The sequence below is a fragment of the Mustela putorius genome, unplaced genomic scaffold, assembly GCF_011764305.1.
Source record: "Mustela putorius furo isolate JIRA1106 unplaced genomic scaffold, ASM1176430v1.1 tig00003853_pilon_pilon_pilon, whole genome shotgun sequence".
Taxonomy (NCBI): domain Eukaryota; kingdom Metazoa; phylum Chordata; class Mammalia; order Carnivora; family Mustelidae; genus Mustela; species Mustela putorius.
The window spans coordinates 83,096,222-83,123,141 of record NW_025422005.1 but is presented as its reverse complement, the minus strand read 5'-3'; the positions used below and the strand labels follow the sequence as shown (position 1 = coordinate 83,123,141).

General features: G+C 40.1%; 1 protein-coding gene across 1 annotated transcript in view; it reads right to left on the bottom strand.

Moving 5' to 3' along the window:
- LOC123387279 overlaps positions 1-15,832 on the bottom strand; it is a 65,766-nt gene extending 49,934 nt beyond the window's left edge. Inside the window, exons 1-2 of the mRNA XM_045063438.1 lie at positions 15,721-15,832; positions 14,689-15,601 (exon numbers count right to left, since the gene is read on the bottom strand). Of these exons, the coding sequence (XP_044919373.1) occupies positions 14,889-15,601; positions 15,721-15,832 (825 nt within the window). The 3' untranslated portion in view covers positions 14,689-14,888. The remainder of the gene's footprint in view (positions 1-14,688; positions 15,602-15,720) is intronic.
- Positions 15,833-26,920: the final 11,088 nt, after the last annotated feature.

Below are 26,920 nucleotides of genomic sequence, written 5' to 3'. Positions count from 1 at the left end.
GAGGAGGGATGGGAGAGAAAAAGGGCAGGGGAGACAATGATTATGATATTGTCATGAGAAAGCTCAAAATAAAACAAACACTCAGTTCAAAATGAAACATTAGGTTTTTCCATTTAAGGAGAAATACGTAGCTTTGAAATGGGATGAATAAACACAAATCTCTAATGGATGATATTTTAATTTCATTGTGAATTAGCTGATTTTCTTCTTAACTCTTTCTTCTTGAACTATGTAACTTCTGATCTAAAGCACCAGCGAATAAAGGCTGTTATCACCTGGATAATATACTGTCTTCCTTAATGACTTTCAGTCTACTTCCACTATGCTCTTTTGAGGGAAGACAAGGTCATACTCCTTGTCACTAGTTTGTAGTAATTACCCAAATATTTTAAACATTTTGTTAACATTGCACAAATATTTTGCAATGTGTAACTATCTACCTTCAACAGAGTTTTATTCTCTTCCTTCAATATTCCATTCCTTTGCTTTGATCAGAACTGCTCAGGAAGAGAAGAGGGTCACTGATCCTTTGGGAATGTTTGTGAAGTATACCCTTTATGGTTCAGTCGGGACTGATCTGGCTGCCAGCTCTGCCGGGAGATGAAGTCCTATAGTGGCTCTCAGTCCAGGTCCCTTGCCTAGGACTCATTTCCTGTGCCCATCACTATTGTTTCCCTATCTTATCAACTGTGATGTGACTACCTTTTACTCAAACATTCTTTAATGTATATACAAATATGTGTGTATATGTATGCCTATATAATCCATGCAATTATAATTCATTTAGTTAACGTAGTCTACATGAATTTAAAATAGAATATAATATCTAATTTTTTTGCTATGATGGAAATGCGTTTTTCAAAAAACTTTTGTTGAATTTAATTGACTTGTGACAACTTTTGTTTTTCCTAAAATAGAAATGCCTTTTTCTATTTTTGCACGTGATTAAGTAAACTATTGTTTGTTATAGAAAACATAAGATCCTACCACCCAGTTACAACCACAGTAAGTAAATTAATGTATCCAAGCTTCTAGATAATTGTCTATATATATATATATATATATATATATATTTAATAAAGATAGTACCTTACTATGCATACTGTTCTGTTGCTTTCTTTTATAATTTAAAAAACATATCACATGTGTAATTCAGGGGATTGAGATCAGTCAAGCAATCTGTGACAAGTTGCTCTTTATCTCCTCTTTAAGAAAGCTTCCAGTAATAATTCCTGATGCATTCCAAAAAAAAAAAAAAAGCCAAATTTATCACAAGAGCACAAGAAGAATTCTGATTCCTATATGATAATGCAGCCATGTAAATCTTCAATTTTTCACACTATGTCCAAATGCCCATATATGCCAACAAATAGAATAAGTTAAACCATTCGAAACTCAGGCCTATAGAATAATTAGGAATATGACACATTTTAAATTCTGTGTTGGTACAGAAATAAATACCCAAATCTAGCAGAGGTAGCTTCTGAGCCTACCTCAAGCACAGGCCGCATAGAAAACAAAAAAGAAAGATGCATGAGCTTTTAGAAGTAGAATACAGACAAAACAACCCCAGAAAGAGAATGTCTAACCTGGAAATGAGGAACTATAAAAACAAATCTGAGATCTGCTGCATCAGAGTACCACCCACTGGGAAACCAAAAGGAAAGATGTAAAGTGCCTAATACTAGAAGTAGTACCCTTGGGAAAGCACCATTTCTGGCAAGAAAATGGTTGGAGGATGGAGGTGAGAGAAAATAAGGAAGCAAGAAATATAAGTTAATAGCCTAACAAACAAAAGAGTCACAAAATCAAAAAAACATGATCATCTACTTCCCCAAGAGGGAAAAAAAAAAAACAAGATTAAAGAAAATTAGTATCACCATATCAAAAGAAGGAAGTACTCTTGAACTAAGAAACCCCAAAAGCCACCCAAATGTATGTTCTCTGTATGCAATAAAATTTATTTCTGGTCTAAGAAAATCAAACACATTTGGGGCGCCTGGGTAGCTCAGTGGGTTGGGCCTCTGCCTTCGGCTCGGGTCATGATCTCAGGGTCCTGGGATTGAGCCCCACATCGGGCTCTCTGCTCCGCGAGGAGCCTGCTTTCTCCTCTCTCTCTGACTCTCTGCCTACATGTGATCTCTGTCAAATAAATAAATAAAATATTAAAAAAAAAAAAAGAAAATCAAACACATTTAAAATTTTAAAAAAGGTAATGTCAAACAACAACATTCACACATGACTACTATACAAGGAAAATAGAAAATGCACATGAAAATATTTTGGTTTATGTTCTCCTTAACGAAACTACAATAAAACAGAAGGAAACCGAATTAAATATCCTTAAACACGAATTTACATATTTATTACATATTTTATTAAAACTTAAGTCATATTTTATAAACTTCAAATCAGAAACAGACAAAATATTATAAAGAATAAGTGAGAATTGACAAACTGAAAGAAATGTATTTCTGAAAAGATAAAAATCATCGTCTTAGAAATAAAGACTAATTAAAGATGCTCAAGGGAGAACAGATTCAACAACAAAAAATAGATTATAAAGGATATTGGAAAAATGCAAGCATAGAACTATGTCAATAAAAACAAAATAAAGCAGAACATAATCAGAGAAAACATCATTAATATATAAAATAGATATAGGCATCTAACAGAAATAGTTTGATCCCCTGGGGGGATGGGAATGGAATGTAATATATAACATTATAATCAAAGAAAAACACCTGGGGGAAAAAAAAGACTTGACTCCCATATTAAAAGGGCTTACTCTGTACCTGGGAAAACAAATGAAAACAAATTCTAATAAAACTAGTACATTTTAGCCTTTACATTTTAAAGGTAAAGAAAAATACTCTAAGCCTAGGATACACATACACACATCTATATATAAATACACACACACCTATATAACTTTCTCTATAGAAAAATAGATAAGCAGATGAAGGTGAGTGTTTATAAAATGTTAATAATCGATGAACCAAGGAGAAGGATATAGGGATGTCCACTGATGTTCTTTCAAATTCTCTGTGGGACTAATTTTTTAAAAAATAAAAAAGAGAAAAATCACTAGTAACAAAAAAGGAAAATGTAATGAAAACATTTTTTACATAAATAATTTATTAATTTCCTACATAATATCATTATTTTAATGGTTGTACAGAATTCTTCTAAGGATTGTTACGTTGCTTTTTTAACCAATTGCTGGCAAAAAAAAAAGTAGTGAGCCTGGGGCACCTCAGTGGCTTAGTCTGTTAAGCATCTGACTCTTGATTTCAGCTCAGATCATGGTCTTGGGGTCAAGGGGTTGAGCTCTGTGTTGGGCTCTGTGCTGGTAGCAGAACCTACCTGGGATTCTCCTCCATCTCCCTGTGCCTTTCCCTTCACTGTGCATGCCACACAGTCTCTAATAATTTTTTAAAAAAGAAAGTACTGAGACTGACTTTTAAAACAATTCCAGAAAAGGAGCATCTGGGTGGCTCAGTCGGTTAAATATTTGCTTTCTGCTTGGGTCATAATTCCAGGGTCCTGGAATCGAGCGCCACAATGGGGCTCCTTGCTCAGCCAGAGACTACTTCTCCCTCTCCCTCTGTCTGCCACTCCCCCTGCTTGAGCTCTCTCTTTCTCTGTCAAATAAATAAATAAAATCTTAAAAAAAATTTTTCCAGAGAAGATAACCTAAAAAACCGTTTTCACAATACCAACATGAATAAACTGAATATGATGTTCTTGAAAGAGGAAATGATATTTGCTATATAAATTTCAGTTTGTTTAAAAGAATAAATAAGAAAAAGAAAAAAAGTTAGGAAAAAGAGAAAACATACTACTTTATAGTCATGCCCAAAAAAGCAAAAAAAAAAAGGTACAACTATGGACATATCTGCAAAGATACCACCACTTCCTCTCAGCTTCTTTTTTCTTTCTTTCTTTCTTTCTCTCTTTTTCCTACACAAGTAGGTCAGTGTGGGTAGTCGACTGACTGACACAACACTTACGAAAATCTACCACAGAAATCAGTGATTACAGAATATTTTTACAACATATATTTTTAAGGAACAAATATATACCTATAAGCTATAACATAGGTGTCATAGTCATGCACCTAAGGTTCTGTAATATAGTTAATGCAGACATGTGTATAATAGCTATTAACTAGGTAAAGTCTGACATATGACAAAACAGCAGCAGAGAAAGTGCTGTGCAACATAATACAGAGAAGATAGTGGCTGCCCCAAACACTGCAGAGAATGCTTGGGAACAGTGATAGGAATGGTTTCATAGATGAGGTGAGCCTGTGGGCATGTCTGAAGTGCGAGAAGGGCTTTCCTGGAGTATTTGAGAAAAGTTCTACAGTCAGTAAATAAATAAATAAATAAATAAATAAATAAATAAAGTCTCCTAGGCCTTTGAGAATTTGTGGGTGAGTGCAGGACACCATGTACGACAGCAAATATCCAGGACCTCATCATAAAAAATATTGGCTGAGCATCCATGATGATGAACCTTGACTGACATGCTCATATTTAAAAATTTGTCCTTAGGAGACACAGAGCACTGAAGGCTTTGAAGCTGCATGTAATGGCAACATGATGGTCACACAGGTGGTTACGCGGAAGGTAAAGACCTGGTCTCAGTTCAACATCAGATGTCATATCCTGCCTTCATTTCATACACTTGATACCCCTAACCAGTGTATCTCTCACACTTGTGGCCACATGGTTACTGCTTTAAAAACTCATTCCTGATTCAAAGTTGTAACTTTTGGGCACCTGGGTGGCTCAGTCGGTTAAGCGTCTGCCTTCAGTTCGGGTCATGCTCCTGGGGTTGTGGGATCAAGCCCCATATAAAGTTTCCTGCTTAGCCAGGAGCCTGCTTCTCTCTCTCTCTCTCTCTCTGTGTGTGTCAAATAAATGAACAAAATCTTTAAAAAGAAAGTTGTAACTTTTCTTTTTCTTAAGACAATTATCCTTTTGGACACCCAAGTTTTTTCAGAGCAGTCAGATGGCTGCCACACTGTAAAAATGATAGAACAATCAGCCCAAAGCTCTCACACTAAATATACAAATGAATGATGAATAGTTTCCTAAATAGCCAGGTGTTGGTATAGTACAGATTATCCATCACAGAGATATATAAATGACTCGGTTATTCATTTTTCTTTTCTTCTGCATGTTTGGATGTAGAATCAGTTCAATTCAAAGGTTTCTCCAGGCTTCCAAACATTCTTGATAAGCCTGGCAAAGGCACTTACTTAGTCTTATACTTCTTTGCCCCTTTGACTCACAGGGATGAAGACAGTGTACTACATCAATAATCATGACTTTATTGGAAGTAAATGTGATTTTCTGGGTCTTCTGGAAAGTATCGTACATTCAGTTGCTGTGTTTACATGATTTCAATGTGAAACCAACCTTTGAATGAATATCCTTTGGTTGAATTGCTTTTAGTGTAGGCCTCATTTGATTTAGGCAGAAAAAGAAAAATCATGTACTAAAAGAGCCAAATTTCCTGCACCCAAAAGTAGAGTTGTTACACTATTCCTCCCGAGAATTAAGTGCTAAGGTGCGACAATGGGTCAAGACTGTGGACACCTGGGTTATAGTCTCAATTCTATCACATTCATTCATGCAGTCACTCATTCATTCAATAAATATTAAGCTTCCTATGTGGCAACAAGTACTGTCCTATGCTGAAAAGAAAAAAAATGACACTGACCTTGGGAAAAGAATAAAACTTACTTGGATTCGTCCTTCACACACACACACACACACACACACACACCTATGTCTATCTGCAGTCATAAATTAAAATGATCTGAGGAACCAAGTAAGAGAATGTGTGGAACAAGGATGAGCTATGGTAATGATGGTGAGGGGACACGCTGTATGGACAATCTACACCCCACCTAAAAGGTTCCATTTTTCATTTTTCAAAATAAATTATATTGGAGAGAAATCACATTGTGGAGGACCCTATTTGGAGGGTCTCCAGTTTCCTACCCTTAAACTATATGATTTCTAGGACATTCTCTAGTCCTCAAAACACTTTCATACTTTAAAATGAATGAATAAGTGAGTAAATGCACAAATAAATCAATTTCTTCCGTTTTCTAGATGCCCTTCGTCAAATTCAAATTTTGGCAAACCTACTCTGAAGGTTTTTTCTATAGGAATGAAAAGCAAACTTGGAGAAAGTGTAAAAGTGAAAAGGAAAAGGCACCAAAGATACCTCACTGTGCAGGTTTGGTTTAGGCTGTACCCCACCCTATCACTTTCACACTCAGCCTAAACCCAGCAGTACCCTTTTTTTTTTTTTAGTATTTTATTTATTTATTTGACAGACAGATCACAAGTCAGCAGAGAGGCAGGCAGAGAGAGAGGAGGAAGCAGGCTCCCTGCAGAGCAGAGAGCCCAATGCAGGGCTTGATCCCAGGACCCTGAGATCATGACCTGAGCCGAGGGCAGAGGTTTTAACCTATGAGCCACTCAGACACCCCCAGAAGTAACTTTTTAATCACACTAAGATCTATGACATAGATTTGGTGCTAAAGAAGACACACTTTACAGCCTGTGAATTATGAAGTACAGTGCCTAGTGCATGGTAAGTGCTCAGTGGTAGCCACATAGCAACACATGAAGGCCCTTGCCTTGTAATTCAGAATTGGGTTTGAGACCGGGTTCAACTTTTTACTAGATGGGTGGGCTCCAACCAAGGCATTCAGCCTCCATCCCCTCAGATAAATCAGATAAGTCTCCATACCCTCAGAGTTGCTCCACGTGGGGTTGCTACAAAAGGCAACAAGATGTGTCAGGTATCCAGCACAACACCCGGCACTTAGCAAGAACTGAAGAAACACTGGCCATGTTGTCAGCATTCATGAAGGCACTGCTCATTTTTTTAAAAATACTCATTTATCTTTTTGGAAATTGATAAAATGGAAGCACATTATTGAAAACAGTATAAAAATTAGTCTAAAAGAAAGAAGACTTACATATCACTTGTAAAAATTATTACACATTGAATGGCTCTATGAAGAGTTAAATCAATGTTTTATCTTTCATAAGCCTAGTGAAAACCAAATGGCACAAGAATCAATATGAAACTTAAAAAAAAATTTTTTTTCAGACAGAAAATCTACGTCTATAGTCAAGCACATTTTACACATCAGTGAAAGCTCCAATCAATATTTCTGAAACTTGTTGGCTGGCATAGATTTTCTTTGTAGTTGGAAAATTGTATCCAGTTAAATTGTGAAATGTTTAAACAATGGGACAGAAGAGCTGGTGTAAAAGTAGATAATATTTTAAAACTTTGTCATTAGCCAAAGTCCTTAATCTTTTTAAAGATTTTATTTATTTATTTATTTTAGAGCGATTACATTCACACACACGCACATACACACTTGTGCGTGCATGCGAGTTGGGGGGAAGGGGTGGAAGTGGAGGGAGAGGGGGAGAGAGAATTTCAAGCAGACAGGGTGCTGAGTTAGGAGCCTGCCATAGAGGATTGTCCTCACAAGCCTGAGATCAAGACCTGAGCCGAGATCAAGATCTGAGCCGAAACCAAAAGCCGGAAGCTCAACCGACGGAGCCATCCAGGCGCCCCCGACAAAGTCCTTAATTTTGGGTCTTATCTGAACCTAGGGAAATGAATTTGGTTCTTTTAAGTCCTATCTGAGTGTATTCAGCATTTACATTCTATTCATTTCCTTGAAATCAAAAACGAACATTTTACGTATATGTGTGTGTGAAGACTTATTAATCAACAAACAAGCATTGTATCACCGTTACTTTATTACAAGCACTATTTAAAACATGAATTCTGTTTTTGCACATTGTTCTCATTATTTACTTCTGCATTTTAAAGCTTGGTTAAGACAAAGCAAGATGCTAGGGTATTCCTTGGAGCTGAAGCTTATTATGATGATACTAGGAAGCCACTCCCTCTCTCCTCCATGCACATCCACACCAATCTTTTCTGTGCCTCAAAGCAATTTCTTACACAAGTAGCATCTCTTCAACATACTATTTACCTGAACCTTAAAACTAAATACTGACAGTAAAAATAATCCCTCAACTTTAAAAAAGGAAAATCTTGGAGGTGCCATAATGCTAAGGGGATATATCTCATCTCACCTTGGAATTTATTTAACTTTATTTTGACATGCCTCTTTTCAAAGCGGGATGCATTTCTAATATTCTTTGGCAATATTCTAAGCAAATGACTTTATTTCAATTATATAAAACATAAATAAACAGAAATAAAAGAGATGAATGAGCATTGGTACATGTGAGTGACAGTTGTTAACTACAATTTTCCTTTATTGAAAACCTTCTCTTTGACTTTTGTTCCATTAAGACTATATCCTAATTATCTCAGTTTCATTCTGCCATTAATAACCTTATTTTCTTGGAAATAGTACTGATGGATGAGTTTTAAATCGTACTTTCACAGTAAGGCAGAATACAATCAAGGGGTTCCCCTGTATAGTTTGTGGGAATACATGTGGAATGATCGCATTTCCTAAATGGTCTTGCAAATCAGACTTCAGCCAAATGTAGTACTCCATTATAAGGGACAGGGGAAAAAATTGAATGTTGGAGTTCAAATTCATATAATAATTAGAAGGGACATTTATTTCAAAATGTGGAGAACTTGACAGTAAGAAAATGACAGAAATTCAGCTCCACGGTGAATTATAAATGTCAAATTACTGGTATGCATGTAAAAAAGTATGTAGCTATTAGAAACCAGACTCTGCATTCATGTGCGGTGCTTCTGCCTTTATCATCTTCTTATATTCCTCTAAGGTGTTCTGTCATTCACTGTCAAATTTCCAGTATAAGATTATAAGACATATGTCAGATCAGTGTCCAAAGCTTTCCAGGTTCTGGACACACCAATGCAGCCCCATATTTTACACAATATTAAGTATATTAAATGGGAAAAGCTGCTCAGTTATTAGAAGTCAGTTACAGAGTGTACTCTAGCATGTGATATCATCTACTCTGAGGAATGCAAAGTGCAGGGGAGGGGGAGGAGTGTGATTCTATATTGTGTGTGGACTCATGATGCTGTCAGAGTGTCAGCAGGATGAACAATGAAAAGGATGTTAACTAAATTTTGATGTGCAAGAACATGTGTTTAATTTGCAAGATGCTTTGTTTAATTAAAAGGTAAATACCATTTACAATTCCTCTTGCAGACAAATTTAGAGCAGCAACAACACCTACAGAGTGTTCAAATTGCCGACAGAATTTCTTGGATGCATTTGATCAATTAAAAGGGTACACATTTGGGGAAAAATAATTATTTTTTCCATTTGTTTTCAAATAGAAATGGCTTTATTTTCTATAAACAGATTATTCCTAGAGTTTAATGCCTAGCTAAGTATGGATTTTGAGAACTATAACATTATATACCTAGTGCAGAGAAAATAAACCCGAGGGCTAAAAGTTCCTCTTGTCATTCAACCTCCACTTCAAAAGAGATTTTTTTTCCCTTCCTCTCTTCCTTCCCTACACTTCCCTTCCTTCCTCTTTTTGGTCTTGCTGGTTTTCCTTCTGCAGAGAACAGGCTCTAAAAGCTGTATGGTTCTCAAAGACCCTTCCACCCTTCCAGAAAGACAACCTTAATCAAGTCATTCGGGAGCTCCAACATAATTGTTCCATAAGCTCACTTGGATCTTAAAGCAGATCGAAAAGATTTCAGGTCTCATGTTCTCCTTTATTTAAGATTGCTATTTTTTTCAGTGATCATGGAAGGGACTACGCTGCTGCTTCTTCACCTGGCCTGCAGTCAGAAAGAAACTGGGAGGAGATTCAGATTTCTTTCCTTTTAACTTCTAATCTCAGTACTACAGGTAGTATAGGTAGTATTTTTTAACCATTTGTCTACAACACAATACTTGCTGTGGTTGTACTTTGGTTTCAGTTATACCTGGAGGCAGGAAATAGATCAGTGACTCTCCCGAGGATCCGACTTAATCATATCCTTGGTTGATACTGTTAAAAAACAAAGTAAATTTAAAGATCTACTTGGCTTCATGCAATAATTCCTGGACCAGACTGAATCCCATCTAGCAAGTAGAAAGGGGGCTATAAAAAATGGAAGGCTTTACAGATAGAAGGGGGAAGAAAAGAAAAGAAAAGGGGAAAAAAAGGAAAGGAAAGGAAAAAAAAATCTAGCAATGAGTGGATTGCTTCAGGTGAGGTAACCTTGTGGTGGAGAGAAGGGATCTGTCAGAGAGATCACCTCACTGGCTCTGACCAGGTAATTCCAGACTGTGTGGTTAAAGTAACATTCTTGGGAGGGGATGAAATTGCAATTAGGATAGGCAATAAGTCTTGGTTTGCTGACTCGGGGCTTAGTACAAGAGACTCCATTGTGGATCTGCTCTCTCTTCTTTAACATTACCAAGCATGACATCCAAGCAACGTGAAAGAGAGATTCTGCAAGAGTTCCTCAACAGTTCACAATCCAGTGAACTGGATTTGGGAGACCCCAGTTATGGAACTGCCATCCACTAGTTCACGTCAGCCAGGCTGGCCTATCATGTGAAGACCAAAATGTGAAACAGCCAACTCTTATATTACGTTATTAATATACTATACCATTATACTATATTATTAACCATATTGTAACTGATATATTATTGCCTTATTGGATCTCAGAACAAAATAGAAACTAAATTGACAGAAAAGAGTGCAAAAGAAACTTCAGTGGGTAAATGTACTTTCCCCACTTTCATTATCAGACAAAACACTCCTCTCCCTGCCCTGTTCCCTACCCCTTAATTAGCTAAAAATGTCCTTCTGAATATCTACCAAAAAGGAACTTCATTTCATTTCTTGTTTAAAAATATAACCTTGTTTAAAAAAAAAAAAATGCCCCTCACTAGACATATATGTGAATATAAGACACCTGGCCTTTGGTCCTCATTGTTCAAACTTTGACAAGCTAAAATTCAGATCAGAAAGACAGCAAGGGAGGGATTTTAGGAAGCTGGTATACCCTAATCATTTGGTAAGTTTTTCTTTTCAATGTCCAGTGTGTGTTTTGTTTGTAATGTCCAGTTCTGTTTTCTGGAAAAAAATTGTTGTTGATGAATCTCACAAGAGTTAAACCCAGGATTCTAGAGAATTGAACTTTTTGTATCTTTCCCTTCCCAGTTATTCCAGAGTCGGGAGGAGGGGACTACTATAAGAATATTCTAAAAGCGGAAAGTTGAGTTAATCACATAAACCAATTATAATAGACCCTGAGGCTTCTGCCTTAAATTCTTGGGCTAGTGCTCTCCTGGCCTTTTGGTTCGTCTGCCAGGACAATCGAATACACATATGAAAATACGTCATTTTAAAAAACATCTTGTTGAATAATTTCCTCTTTAATCTCTTTATTATTTCTTTATTCCTGCTCCTGCTTGAGTCTATTTCTTCTCACAGGAACAGAACCCCCAATCATGAAAAGACTCTGGGACAGAGTTATCCGTGACCCATGAATGGATCATCCAAGGGGATCCTGCTTACCTGGTGAAGGTCTGCTTTATTCATATACTAATTTACCACCAATGATTTCACTATTTAGCATTAAGGGTTCCCCCAAATTCCTTTAACAGAAGATGTAGAAGAACACTAGCCTGCTTTTGTCTGCTTTGTACAATATAATACATTAAGGGTAGTTTTTAAGAAAATATCTTTATAAAATGTCCTTATAACTATTTTAAGACCAGCATTTGATTTTGTTCGCCACTAGATTATAAATTCAAAAAATTAAGGCCTTTTCCTGGATTGTTTTTCTTTTACCTTTATTGAAGTCCTAATGCCTGGACAGTTGCCAAGTTCATGGCAATAACTAGTTTGTCAAATGAGTGCCTGAATCTCTGACAATTAAATAAAGAAGGAACATGGTCTTAGACTTTAAATACAAAAAGTCTGGGTTCTGGGTTCTCATTCTCCCCCTAACTGGATGAGTGACCTTGAAAATTCTGTATCACCTCTTAAGACAACAATTTATCCACCAGTAAAATGAAAGGATTAGATTAGGAAATTTCAAAAAGCCCTTCAAGTCTAAAAATCTGTGAAAATACAAATTCACACAGACAAGCAAGCTTCATTATATAACATAATAGTTCCAAACTGGTATTGATATTAAGAGTTTTAATGAGAGGTGGGAGGAAGAAAATTCGAACTTGACATTAACAATCATATTCAACTAAATTAAACCTTTGGAAAAATCACAGATCCCCAACATGACAGGAGGCCATGTGGCCAAATAATCTGCACACGAATGACTGAGAAAGCTGAGGCAGACGGGCCGCGGTCCAATCAGTGACTTACGGCAGTTCATCTGGCTTTGGCTGGTGCTTTGAGCCAAACTGAAAATGGAGGAACCTTAAGACCATTTTATGAAGCACATTCTGTACCTGAGCTAACTTTACAACACAGAGTAAATCAGTTCTACACAGTATACTTCAGGGCATTGTCAGTACGTGTTAAAATGTGAATGCCGGTCAAAAATCTCTTGCCAATTAATATCATATAACTTTTTTGCCTGTTAAAGTGGTCACTCCAGAGAGTTGTTTTGACATTTTTACTGTAACCATTCACAGAGCAAAAAAGAAACATATGAATGGAGATGAAAAGCACCAAAACCTTGTGAGTGTTAAAGTCTTCCATGAACAAAAGCTAGCAGAAATGTAATATGGAATGACTTTCCTAAGGCAGGGTAGGATAGGTCTTGGGGGTGGAGAACACTAAAATTGCACTGAGACAGGCCTTTCAGATATCTTTTTAACGGCTTTAACTGCTTTTCAAGTAAAGCTGATGTAGTTATTTTAGTCTTTTGCCATTTTTATGTCATTTAATTCACCACTGAGAATAGCATTATTTCAACATTTGCATCCTTTCAGTATAAAAAGGTATTCACAATTAACGTGAAAGAAATTTCTCACTGAGAAATGCGAGCTCTGAGCTATTGATGATTTACTGTTTAGTGTTTCAGATAAAAACAAACAAAACAAAAAAAACAAGAATCTTTCTGTGTTTGGGCAGTGTAGTTAAGCAGAATGAATACAGGAGTTAGATTCAAAAAAATCTGGTTGTAAGACCTGGCTATGCACGTCCCGCTATGGTAGCTCAGTCAATTCATTGTCTCGGTTCTCTCATCTGTGAAATGGGGAGAGGGAAGGCATTTTTCAGAACAAATACACCAAATGTTCTCTCTCCAGAAAAGATTACCTTTGTTTTTTGCTATGAAAGGCTAAAACTCAGACCAAAAATATTACTTTATTACCAGCCTGAATTTAATACAATGAGCATGATCTCTCAAGATAACTCTTCTAGTGCCTGAGTTCAGATCCTTGCTCTTCTGGTTGCCACCTGTTGTCACTTTGGTCAAGTAAATAAAACTTCTAAGCCTTACTTCCCTGTTCTGTAAAAAGAGAAGCTTATATTACATTATCCATAGGACTACAGGGAGAACTCATTGAGATAATGAAGGTGAAGGCTGCAGTACCTACGAGTTTTGTTATTAGAGCTGCTGTTGTTATCTTTGGAAGAGTTCTAATTCTATGACCAGCTCAGATCTCCTGGACTGGTGGATATAGGAGAGAGAGATCAGCTCTCACTCCCTAACAGCCTCATTCCCTTCCTTTCACAAATTAGGAGGTCAAATATTGCCATCCATCTGAATATACTGAATAAGAAAACAGACATCATTTTTAAAAACTCTCCTAAATTTTACCTACTATAAACTAATCTCAGGGGCAGTCCAAATCCTTTAGTTTGTTTCTCCAGAATGAGTGTGTGAAGAAAACAGAAGCAAATGGCACTGACCCTTTACTGGACCTATAGTTATTATACGCTTGAACTTATAAAATAATTTTTTTTTAGCTATGCTCCTTCTCCAAAGACAGTAAACATCCAGAGGCAACAGACATTACTGAAAGTCACAATAATAAGATATTATGCCCATCTCTAACTCAAGGTTGCCTGAATAGAATGAAACATTGTGATTTCTAATAACCTTTACCTAAGCACAGAAAAACCTGCCACTCAAGCACATAGCCTATTTCAAGGTTAAACTAATTTCAGAAAGCCATACAGAACTAACTCATAAATTGTCTAGATAAATAAAACAATCTCTTCTCCCGTTGTCTGGTGAAGAACGGGCGCAGGACACAGGAAACCCACCAGAAATGGCTGTACCTCTCTCTTCCCTCTCAGTAGGGCGATGAAAACTTTTCTGGCCATGCTAGGACTTGAGACTGAAAGTAGGACTCATGTCCAGGTATGCGAGAGATGACTAAACTGAGGGGTATCTTCCTTCCTCTTCTCTCCCCTTTGCAATCCAGTTATTGCTGTAGTCTACAACCTTAAGTATTAGTAAACATTTGCTCCAACGGCTAATGAAATGCTTCCAGAAATATGCACATCAGTAGCCCTCTTCCGGACTGGTAAGTGTGAGTTTGCTTCAGTGGTGTGTGTGTGTGTGAGTGTGTTTGTAAGAGAGAGTATATGTATGTTTGATCCTCATGCTTGCAAAACGTGCTTTCAGAAGCAGCCATGATTTCATTTTTGGGGGGTGGCCCCTTTGTCTCCCCCAAACCTCAGCCCAGAGGACCAGAGGAGGGTCAGAGAGGGGCGTGGGAAAGGCTGGACTCACACTTACCTCGGAGCAGTCCACAGGTGAGAGTGGCTTTTGGCGCTTTGTTTGATTTGGTTTTCTGTTTCTTTGGACACGCCCCAGCGCTGGGGGCGCCGGACGGTCGAGGTGGGTCAGGGCGGGGCCGCGGCCGCCGGGCGGAGGAAACCTGGAGCGGGGTCGCCGTGCCTGCCGCGTCTGGCCAGCAGGGGGCTCCTTCGCTCTGCCTAAAACCGCGCTTCTGCCGGCTTGGCGGGCTCAGCCCGCAGGGCCCGAGATCTGAGGTGGGTGGTGCATCTGGAGAGGGGAGGAAGGCGAGGGCTCGAGCAAGACCAACAGGGGTGAGCCACATAGTGGGTTTCCCCGAAAGCTCGCGGAGCCTTCTTGGAGCTGCTTAGGACTTGACAAATCCTGGAGAAGTCGACGGTTTTCAGGAACGGGGTCCGAGGCACCGCCTTGCTCCGGCTCCCGAGTCCCGCGGCGCCGTCTGGCTCCGGCCTCGGCCCGGGTTGCCTCTGGCCCGGGGCAGCCTTCCTCGCGAGAGTGTTAGGGGGCGAGCCGAGGTCGCTGGCGGGGGGTGCGAGAAGGGCGGCGACTCTCCACGCCCTCTCCCCCGCGCAGACCGCGTCTAGCGCTTCTGGGGCTGCAGAGCGCGGGCCGGCTTGGCCAAGGGAGGCAACGCTTCCTCTACGGTGGTCCTGAACCACACCTTCCATCTGCGGTCCGGGCTGGAGGCGGCTTTCGCTCCCTCGCTCGCCCTGAGGAGGCCCGGTCCGAGCCGCTGCTGGCGGGAGGCGGCTGCTGAAACTAGAGTCGATGTGGCTAAACGGAGCCCTGGCTCTGCTTCGGGGCGTCCGAGGAAAGTGAGCCGAGCCCGGGCCCGGGGCGGCTGGCCTTGCTCCGCGATGGCGCACCGGGCCTGGCGACTGGCGCGCTTCCCCTCACCGAACGAGAGTTTAGCCCCGAGGCCCGCCCGCGAGAACTGGCCTCTGGCGGGCTTCGGGACCCTCTCTCAAAATAACGCGAGCGCTGGGACCTGCCTCTAGATCAGGAAGATACTGTATCTTTCTAAAGGGTCCCTCAGATCTAAGTTGTTTTCATCTGCAGTAGTAGTGATGGCCTTCAATTTGTATAAAGTTACCATCTCTCCCCCAAATCCCCCCATAACCATATACCGCACTCCACCACCGCCCCCACCACTCCCAGTGCATTTGCATTTGAAAACCACTGGAAACAAGCTCTTTCGGGATGAACCTACACACACACACACACACGCGCGCGCGCGCGCGCGCGCGCAAGCACGCAAGCAAGCGCGTGCCCGCCAAGTGGAAACTGAGTTGAGTCATAGGATGCATATGAATAAGATTGCCTGGTCTTTCGCTTCTGAGGACAAAAATGTCTAATAACTCAGGATGCCGGCAATAACAGAACATTACAAGGTACCTAGAAGCCTATTCGGGATCTTTTAGAAGCAATTAGAACAATAGTGGCGATAGTAAGAGGAACGAGAGTGTGCTTTTCAGGGCACCTGCAGGCAATCTGCTGTTTAGTACTTGGGGAGAACTAAACAAAAAACAAAAAACAAAAACAAAAACAAAACTTTTCCTTGATTCAGACCTACAGGTCAAATAACACCATCTCTCTTTTCTGGACACTAATTAAAAGCAACTCTGTAGATAAGCATTTGATAGGTATTTGAATCAAAATAGTTGAAATGTTCTGACTCAATAGCAATGTGTTTTTCTCTATAGTCATATGTAATCATACCATATATATATAATATATATAATTTTCAGAGGTGAATTTTATTTCCTTTAAAAATGTACACTCGAAGACAACTAGAAATGTCAGCTGCAAGCAACCAGTCACTACTCTGGCTACAATAAGTTGTGCAATTAATAGTCCAACAGCCTAGTCCAAAGCTTCTCTTTGCTTAGAGCAAGAGTGTTAATGAACTGCAAAGATCTTAATTTAGAGATGTAAAGTCTTTTTTTGAAATTTAACAACAAGCTTTTAAAATGTAATAAAACAATGATAGGCAATCAGGTTTTCATTGGTTGTTTGGTTAGTTGGTTTTGTTTTTAGGTTTGTTTAAAATGTGATATAGTCATCCCCAATTTCTATCCCATGTTTCTATTCTGGAAGATCTGGGAAAAGCATCAGTAGTTCTGGGGTGGGGAATCCCCCAAGAAAGCCCTGAGTCTTGCCACTATAGTTTATTTAAGTCTTTTGTGAGCATTTCAGGTAGCTCCGAGATAACAGAAGGCATTTTACGTTTCTAACTACTTCAGCACAATGTGGAAATAATACTTCTAACATTTGGGTAAAATTCTTATTGAATGTTTATTTGGCATTAGAATTGATGCTATTTTGCATAACGATATCCTATTGTTCAATGAGATATATATTTAAATAATAGGTATATAACATTGCAGGGTTCTTTATAACTCAGTGTGAATAATCATATCATGACTTAGAAAATATAAAGGAGTCTTCCCACAAACCTTCTGAAATCATTCCCATAAGCCTGCTCCACTTTCTAATACTGTGGAAGAGTTGATGTAATTTAATTTCTATTTTGTCAACAATAAATTTATATCATCTTGGCAAGTTTCCTTGTTTGGAAAGGTTGATTGGAGAAAAGGAGCATGGGATGGCAGGAAGATGAAGGTTTAAATAATGTTTCATTTTATAATCCAGAAAAACAGTGTAATCGTCCCTATCTTATTAGCAGTAGGAAGAATCCAAATGAGTTTGATTTGAATGTTCATCATTGAGTCTACAAAGAGCACACTGACATCAAGTAATAAACTGTCCCAGATTATTTCTTTATTACTAAGAAGTCAAAATTCCAGTTCTGTTACATTCATTTTTTAATTGTCCTGGACCTTGTGTAAAAAAGATCAGAGAAGACGAAGAAACTATATTAAGTGCATCAAGGTATTACCTGTGTGACAATAAAGTATCCACAGGTCTGTTCCACTCAGCAAATGTCTCAGAAGGAAAATTAAAATTGCCTATCTTTAAATATTATTTTTTTGTAAACTTACTTGATGTTTCTAAATCAATAGTTCATAATGCAAACAACTTAAAGTTTAAAAAAAAAAGTTGACCCTACTTAAATATTGGGAGAGGACAAACATGACTACCATATATTTCCAGAGGACTTGGCCAAATTCTGCCTGCACTTTCAGCCTAACCTGCAGGGGGCAATAGCTTGACACGAATGACAACAAAGGAGGCTGAGCTATTAGTCTTGGATTTCTGACTATGACCCTGGAATGTTGTGTAGGTTGGAAAGAGTGCTTAATTAATGTATATTGAAACAAAAGATCAGGTAAATTGTTTGATTTGTCTTCCAGCTATATTTTTAAATTAATCTAATTCATAACTGCTGGGGTTTTTTTCTTAAAGAGATTATTGAAGTTTCACTAGCCAAATTCAGCTATCTCAAGAATTATCCTAAACACTAATTGTTTACTATGAAATACATAATTTATGTTCCAAAAAAAGGGAGCAAAATCAAAATGAACACAGTTTTCAATGTTCAGATAGGTGACAAAATTAGAGGAAATATGGAATATTTAGATATATATATATAATGAAAGAATGTCACATGTAGATAATAAACTCAATATGCTCTTGTTTTAGTCTTAAAATTACAACAGGGTGGGTGACATCACACTATTGCTTGCAGTATATTTTCTGTCTACATATAAAACATCAATTTTGAAAACTGGTTTATATTTAAATATCATGATGGGCAGCTAATAAGTGATTTTTTAATTTCCATAATTTTCATTACAGATAGACTTGAATTTATTGGCTATTGATAACGTACAATCTCCCTCCCCTGTCCCATATCTCCACTCCTTCCCCAATCCTTATACCTCCCCCATCAGCTGATCAGGAGACTGGAAACAGACCAAAAAAGGGGTTTGGCTGGAGAGAATGATTGTAGAATTAAAAAAGAAAACTCTCCTCACTGCAATCACACTTAACATTCATTATGTCAGTTTTCAATAATGCAAAATGTCTTGCCCAAGAGGCATCCTGATTTCAAGAAGTCAAAAGGGTACCTGGCATTAAACAGCCTTGAGTCAATCCTGGTGGGATTAACTGGGCTGAGTTTCTATAAACTGCACATGCTATGGATCTACTTTGATCACAGTAAGGAAAAAAATGATAATAGTTTTTTTTTTTTTTTTAAGAATTGCTGCACAGGAATGTTCCGTTTCTTTTATATAGTAGAGTTTAATCTTGATAAAAACCTTTTAAACCATCCTTTTCCCTCCACTATGGTAAAGATATGGTATCTATTTTTGCTTTTCTTTAAAGAAAGAAGATGGGAATTGCTTATACCAAGAAAGAAAATTTTATTCTCTAACACCCCCCCTCCCATTCTACTAAACCGTTTTAGTCGACATATGTTTGTTATCAGAGAGAGGTGCTGTGAACACACAGCCATTTTCTTAGCAGCTTTTTGACTGTATGTTACCATAGTCCCACAAGGCATTGGTCCTTTCCCATTGGGAAGTCATGAATAAGAGACTATGAAGCTTGCACGTCAGATCTTCCTCAATTAATCCACCATTAGCATGTTTGGGATCCACTACTGGATGGTTAACAGCAGCTTTTGTAACTGTATGCCGACCATACCCAATTATGCTCTGCTAAAAATGAACTCTTTGCAGACCAACCCTCTCGGGCTGTCAGTGTTTTCCGTTTTCCTATTTTAACGTTTGTGTATAGTGGCAGGCGACAGATGGTGTAGATCAGATCGATTTGATTGCATTAGATGATTTTTTTTTCCCTTTCCCCACTCCTTTCTGGAAGCTCGCATCAGCTGAAGGCTATCGCCTGGGACTCCTTGGAAGCGTGAGCAAGCCGCCACCACGCGAAGGCACTGGGGCACAGCCAGCGCGAGGCACCGAGGTCCCTTCCCAGGGCTTGTTAACACTGTAACCCGGCACTCGGAGGGAAGCAGCTCCCACTGCCCAGAGCCTACCTCACCGCTCATCAGATGACTCTGGCTTCTACACACGGTTGGAGTCCCGCTTGAAACCTGGATTTAGAGGGTAAGCACTTCAATCGAGATGGATTTGTGACAGTTACTTTGCTATACCGCAAGACAAATCTCAGCAAACGTAAAGGATGTAGGATGTGTGAAAGAGGGAGACTATGTTTACATCGATAAATGTGTTTCTTTTTGTCTGAGAAGGAGAGTATTATTCAGTAAGGATGTGTATAGTGTTTTTCCATTGATTGTAAGAGTCGACTACCATCCTCCTCCCGATTTTTTCCCTCTCCTTGGTGTTTCCCCCTTTCTACTTGAGAGGGAAGGAGAGAGGAAGAGGGAGGGAGGCAAGGGGGAGGGGGAGAGAGAGAGAAGCATTTCTGCTTTGGCTTAATTGGCTTATTTCCTCAAACCGATTGCTTTGTCGCGTTTCTTTATGTATATTTGGTTGCAAATTACCAAGCGTTTAACTGGGATGGGTGTTGGAGTGTGGGGGACAGGGTGGGAAAGTAGTGGGGACTGGCAGTCAGTCGCGGTGGCCTTGGGAGATCAAAAGGTGCTAAAAACCCCTGCCCGCAAAACACACCTCTGGTTATTGGGGAGCTAGAGAAATGTAGATTCTAATAAACATGGCTTGCAGGAGTCGATGAACAAAGGTACTTAATGCGGACCTAAGCCCCCGTTGCTATTGCTCCGCTAGCGGTATCTAAATATTCAAAAGCAAAGTGTAAGTTGATCAACAAACGCCCTGATGGTATTGGGCTTTTTCCCTTTTCTGTTTTTGTGTGGAGGGTGGAGAAGGGAGGAGGGTGGATGGGTGGGGGAAATCCGACAGCTTAAGGAGGTTTGAATTGAATATGCACCCAGCGGCAGTGGTCTCGTAGGAAATGGTGTTCTCGTAAGTCAGGCTGCCCCGCTGAAGCACGAGAGAGCTTTGGTTAGAGCTCAGAGCGTCAGTTCTGCTGCGAGTGCTGCCGGCAGTCGGCCCGGGCTGAGCTGTCCACTCGTCCAGGTGCTGAAGCTGGTGAAACACTTGGGTAGGTAGAGAAAGGGCTGGCAGTGGTTACTTGGATAAAAAGAAAACGTATCAACTACGTTGTTCTAGTTTCTTAAAGCATGTGAATCTGTGGGTCAGTGTGTGCATGTATTTTATTTCAATTGTAAGGAAGCAAAACTAAAGGAGATTACTCAGGAAGCACTGAAAATCTGTTTGGGTATTTATGCTGTGATTATGATATGCCATGTATTGCTGTGTATGTATGTACTGTGTGTGCCTGTGTGTGTGTGTGTGTGTGGTGTATATATGTTTTAGTAATCCTTTTTAATTCAAAAGGAATGCTCCATTTAGTAAATCAAAATCTATCTGGATAATATGTTTTCCTTTTAACGTTAGTTGAGATTTAAATGGAAGAGTTCAGGAGCAAATGTATACTTTGCTCATAGACTATTGCATTACTTTCCCTAAGGGCTTTTGTTTCTAGGAGTTCAAGCTGAAGAGAACCTGTCAGCTTTCTCTCTCTCTCTCTCTCTCTCTCTCTCTCTCTCTGTGTGTGTGTGTGTGTGTGTGTGTTTGGTTGTAGCACCCCCAGAGAAAAGCTCCACTTTATAGCTATGTTAGATAATGACAGAAAATAGTGCTTATTTATTTGTTTAATTGGCATCTGTCTTTTTGTGAAAGGTGTACTTAAGAGTCATCTGAAAATACCATAAAATAGGCTATTAACTGGGCAATACTGCTTTTTTGAGTTATTTTAAGCATCAGGTATTATATATAAAACAACTGATCATAAAACCTAGAATTCATGTTGATTTTTCTATTTGTAATGTGTTAGGAAAATGATGAGTTGGTGTGTCTGGAGAAGTAATATATTTAAAGAAAAGAATTATAAGAGCAAGCACGAACTAAGTGCCTTAAATTGCAACCAGGTCAGTTAGATATGAGTTGTGGTAGTGGGAGAGATTCTGTTATATAATTACTCCTTGATGAAGAGCTATTTGCACTTACATAATTTAAGGAATCATAATGTCTATTGCCATGTTTCCATATCCCCTCCCTATTTCACTCACATGGATGTTCTCCCATATATTTGAGAGTAAAGGGAAAAGCAAATAGAGAACTTTCTAATGGAGCTACAACATGTCTTGGGTAGTGACGTTGCACTTGTTCATTTTATTTAGTGAACAATAAACCCTTATTATCAGAATATTCACTGCAGGATCTTAAGGCAAAGCTTTTCCAGTAAGAGCCATATTGATCATCAAAGAATCTCTCTCTGAAAGCCAAAATTACAGTCACTTTACAAATGAGTTTTTATTTTTTTGTTTTTTTTTCCCCTTAAACAATTTTTATGAAGACAGAGCTTCAAAGGCTTTCCTATAGAGGTGTTCACAACAACTGCACAGCAATGCATTTATATTGTATATTAAAAAGGTGGGCTATGGAATTACACATTGTGGTACTACAAAACGATGCCTACCTAAATCATATAAACTCTACCAGCTTGTCAACTCAGTGAGTTCTGATACTATGGAAAATGAGTTTAATTATTTTGTGCTTTGAAGCTTTTTTTTTTTTTTTTTTTTACTTTAAAAATCATTATGTTGTATAGCTGTAAGGCCTTCAAGGGAGAGATGCCTATTTTTGTAGATCTATAAGTATTTGATTTCAAGTAGTAAATTGAATGAGTGTTTATTTTCTGTGATCTTGGGCTTGAGAAAATGCATTTCCAAAACACACTGCTGAAAATTTCACCCATGCATGACCCTATCTTTATTTGAGCCTCACTTCTTCTTAAAGCCGTCTAGGCAAATACATTTGTAATATTTGTGTGCTTAACTATGCATGTCTCTTACAGGGCTCTCTTGCTGCCATGACACTCAATCAAAGCACCTAGAGTGGGCTGGCCGAGACCAGAGAGAGTACCAAGCAGAACAAGTACAGAGGAAGGCACTGAGAGAGCACCAGGTAAACTAAAGGTTACTTGTCACGCCCACCCTATGCCCAAAGAGCCTTCCCACATCCTCCTTCCTCACTGGGAAGAGAGCACTCTTCTCCTTCTGTGTTAAGTGCTTGGTTTTGTGATTTGTCTTTCAGAACTGGAAATAAAGCAGCCATTTGGATTTGGGCAGGAAGCAGCAGAGCACAGCTTTGGATCCTTCTTTAGGGAAATCGAGTTATGGATTTATGGTCCCGGTCAAGCTCAGCCCAGCCCCAGCCAGGGGCGGGCTCAGCAGCAAGAGTTCTGGTGGCGGCGGCGGCAGAAGCAGCGGCAGCAGTAGCAGCGGCAGCAGCAGCTTGGTCCTCTGACTCTCTTCGGTGACGGGTATTCTTGGGTGGATAATACGGATTACGTTGTTATTGCTTAAGAATACGCGTAGTCGAGGAGAGTACCAGCGGCAGGCGGGCAGCGGCCGCCCCTTCCAGCCCACCAGCTGGCCTCTAAACGCCTGTGGTTGCCAAGGTAGCACTTTTTTGATCTTTTCCTTTCCTCGTTGTTTTCGCTCTGGGTCGCGTGTTCTTTGATTAGAAGGCACACCCCACCAGAAAGGCTCTGCGCGCCCTGCCTCTGGTGACTGGGGCTGTAGAATGGGTCCGCGCCGGGGCGCGGGGGTCGAGGAGGAGGGGAGGGGCGGGGAAAGGATGGGGGTCTGCTCAGCGGAGCCTGCGCGGAGTTTCGGCGTCCCCGGCCTGCTCGCTTCCTCTCTTCGCCGGGGTGTGGCTTGGGGGAGAGACGGGGACTGAGCGAGTCTCTAAAGTTGAGAATGACTGAAAGGCCTTGAGCAGTTTGGCAGCGTCGCGAGTGAGGAGCAGGAGCTCGGCAGAGGGTCGCTAGGGGCTGCCTCCGCAGAAAGGGCGTGTCCGTGGGCGAAGGTGCCCCCGCAAGCTGCGGAAGCTCGTGACTTCGCGAATCCCGGCCCGGGGCGGTGCCGGAGCCCCACCCCCCGGCGGTGCCACTGCGCAGCTAGACGTGGCGGCCGGGGCTGGGAAGGGGGCGGGGGACAGGGGCCTGGGTCCCCGCGGAACTTCTAGATTGGTAGTGTGTGGCGGGTCTCCTCAGGGACCCATACTTTCTTTTCGGATTCTCCGCGAAGGGGTGGAGAAACAGAATGGAAACCGGATTGGTTGCGGTGTGGCACAGAACTGGAACCTTCCTGAAAGTGGTTGGGGCAGGCAGTGACTGTTCAGTCGTCCAGTTTCTTTAGGACACCTCTTCAGCGCTGTCTTCCCTGCCTCTGCTTTTAGGACGAGTCTCAAACACCAACAAACCCAAGGCATGTTCCCCTTCTCAGATCTGCTGCGAAGGGACGAGAGGAAGAGCAAGCCTTTCCCTTTTTCTACTTGCAGTTTTGTTTGTTTGTTTCAAATATTAATGGACTATAAAACCATACGGATTTGTCCCCTCCTAGTGAAGAACAAGCAACCACCCACGATCCCCTCGAGCACACCCAGACACTCCTGTGGACAGCCGGATGTAGCAGGAGTTGATATGTCCAAGATGGAGCTTGGAGAGATGATCCACCATAAAAGAGGAGGAAGGTCAAGAAGGCTGGAGCGCTCAGCTCTTGCCGGCGGCGGACCACGCAGCTCTGCAACTCTCCTTTTCCTCTTGCAAGGCGCCAGGGCCCGCCCGGTAGTGGCGCTTCCAAAGGTGGGAGGAGAAAATGCTGGGGACAAGAATGCACAGACGACCAGAAGGTTCCAGTAGGGTCAGCAAGAACCTGCTGGGACTCTAAAACCAGGTTTCCTCCCTGCGTGGTGCCTCGGTTGTGCGCAGGCTGCGAAGACTGAATTCCTGAGAAGTGGAAGCTGCGGGAGAAAACAAACACACAAAAACAACAAAATGGGAAGCCTGCGACAATCTCCCTCGCGGCGTTCCCAGACCAGCTCTAAGCTGAGCTATGCCCCAGACACCTCTTCTCTTTGGAGGACGCCTTTCCCGGGAGCGAAGTACTTGTACTACCCGCACTGAGATCTTGCTCCACAGGGGCAGCTCTGAACCCTGGAGAGCGAGGTGCCTCGAAGGAGGCAGGCGCGCTCTCATGCTTTCCCATCTAGAGCTTTGCTTTTCTTCCAGTACTTTGGATTCCTAGTGAGGGGTGCACTACGCCACTCCTCTCCTGTCCCTATTTCCACTACACCGGGTCTGATCCCTCATTTACTCTCAGGGTGTCTACACTCACAGCTTTTGCGCTCAGGGAGGGTTGTTTGCAAGGAAAATGCGTGGGGACCTTCCGAGAAGCTCCCAGGGCAAGTCCCTTTTAAGAATGAGTTGAAGTAGAAGAGAAAAGCACAAATGATACCTCTGCACTCGACATTCTACAACTAGCAAGAGAATATGTAACTATGGTTCTTTCCTTCATTGTTCCTTGAATTACCCTCTTTCTCTAGGGATCCACCAGTTGGTCATTAAGGGCTTGTTATGTATTTAACAAAATTCAATATGTCTGCTGGTGGCATTGTTTTATTGGGAAAGTAGGAAAGTAGAGAGAGCTACATAATCTAGTAACTAGGTGATCTTTGGAAAGTTGGCCTCATGCTGCTGGTTGACTAAATAAGTGTGTAAGGTTTGAAAGGAAGAAAGGGAGCTGGGGGCCGAGTTTGCCAGAAAGGAAAAGTAATACTCTGGCATTCGTTGAGAGATTTGAGGAAGAATTTTTTAAAATAAACGATTTTATTCAGTTCTTGGACACTGGCACTTTAATTTATGATTGCAATTGCTTCATAAATGAATAATAATTGTTAGAGTGGAATAATTGTAAATCCGAGTGATGAAATCTAAATGGTCAACAAAAAGTATTTGATTTTCTTGGTTCAGGTGGTTTAAATATTTATCTCATTGCTTTCTTTCCTTTGCAGAATTATTTTCGTATAAAAGTTTCCATTAGGTGTCAGTCTGACTGAGCTGGTTCCTATTTAAATTGAAAAAGAAAAAAAAAAAAAGACAACAACAGCTCTGTGTGTGTGTGTGTGTGTGTGTGTGGTGTTTTTTGTTTTGTATTTAACTAGATTGGGCCTTTTTAGACAAGGCGGTAGAGAGAACCCAAAACTTTATTCAATTGAAATTGCTGTAGTTGTTTTATTATAGACAACCTGTTTTCCTCAGAAAATAGAATTTTAAATTATATCACTACTAGCCGGTCATTGTTTTTGCCCTGTCAGTATTCATAGACAGGATTAAAGAAGTACGAAATGATTGAGTGTTTTTCATACTAGATCCAGGTGATTTTAAGGAATTAAAATTATTGCATTTTTTCATTTAATGTCCAAATACAAGACGGCTATGCAACCTTTTTCTAAAATTTGGTTTGCTTTACAAAAGGGACAGAATTTCTACCTGAGAAAAGGATATAGATACAGCTTAGACTATTGTTTGACAGTAACACTTAGGGCTCCTTGGGGGGGGTAGAAAACTTATGAAAATTCCCTTTGTTACTACTATTTTTACCTTAGTTAAGTCTACATAAGTACTCACATTTTATGAACACTGTTTAATGACTTATAGATGGAAGATTTTAGGTTTCCCATTGAGATTTGTATGTCTATGAACACTCACATTTATACTGTGATATTCATTAGTAGGTGTAAGAAACATCATCTTGGTTGATGGTTTACTACTGACTCTCAGGTAAGGAGTTTGATGGAAACTGCGTTTTACAAAGATTTTACTGATTTTATTCTTTGTGTCTGTGAATTGTGTTCTTGTATTTTTGCTTGAATAGAACTCCAGGGAGTGGTGATATTCATGATTAGAGATCCGCTGAGGATCATGACAGCCTCTATGTAAATATAAAAACTATATATGTAGTAGACAGATGATTCTGACCAAGGTAATTTTCAAAGAGATAATCATGTTCTGGAGCCAGGATTTTTCCCCCAAGTCCACTGCTTGTTTTAGGATGATGTGGTTCCTGTTGTCACAACAGGGCCAATCTAGAACCAGCACAGACCTGTCAATGAATGTCCAGGTAAAGGAGAGCAATGATGAAATAGCATTTCGATGGACAGAAAATTCCATAACCCATATAATCATTTTTTCTTCTTATATTGCACATCAGTAATGGTAAATTTTCAAATATAAAAATAGACTTTTGTATGTGTGTAGGCGGAGGTGCTGAATATATTGAGGAATATTTTGTGGTTTTATGTAGGACATAGGAGAAGGCCTAAGAAAACAGAAGACAGTGTAAGGCCATCACAGTTTTTCATCAACTTTTTAATACTGTACAGTTTTAGCTATCATG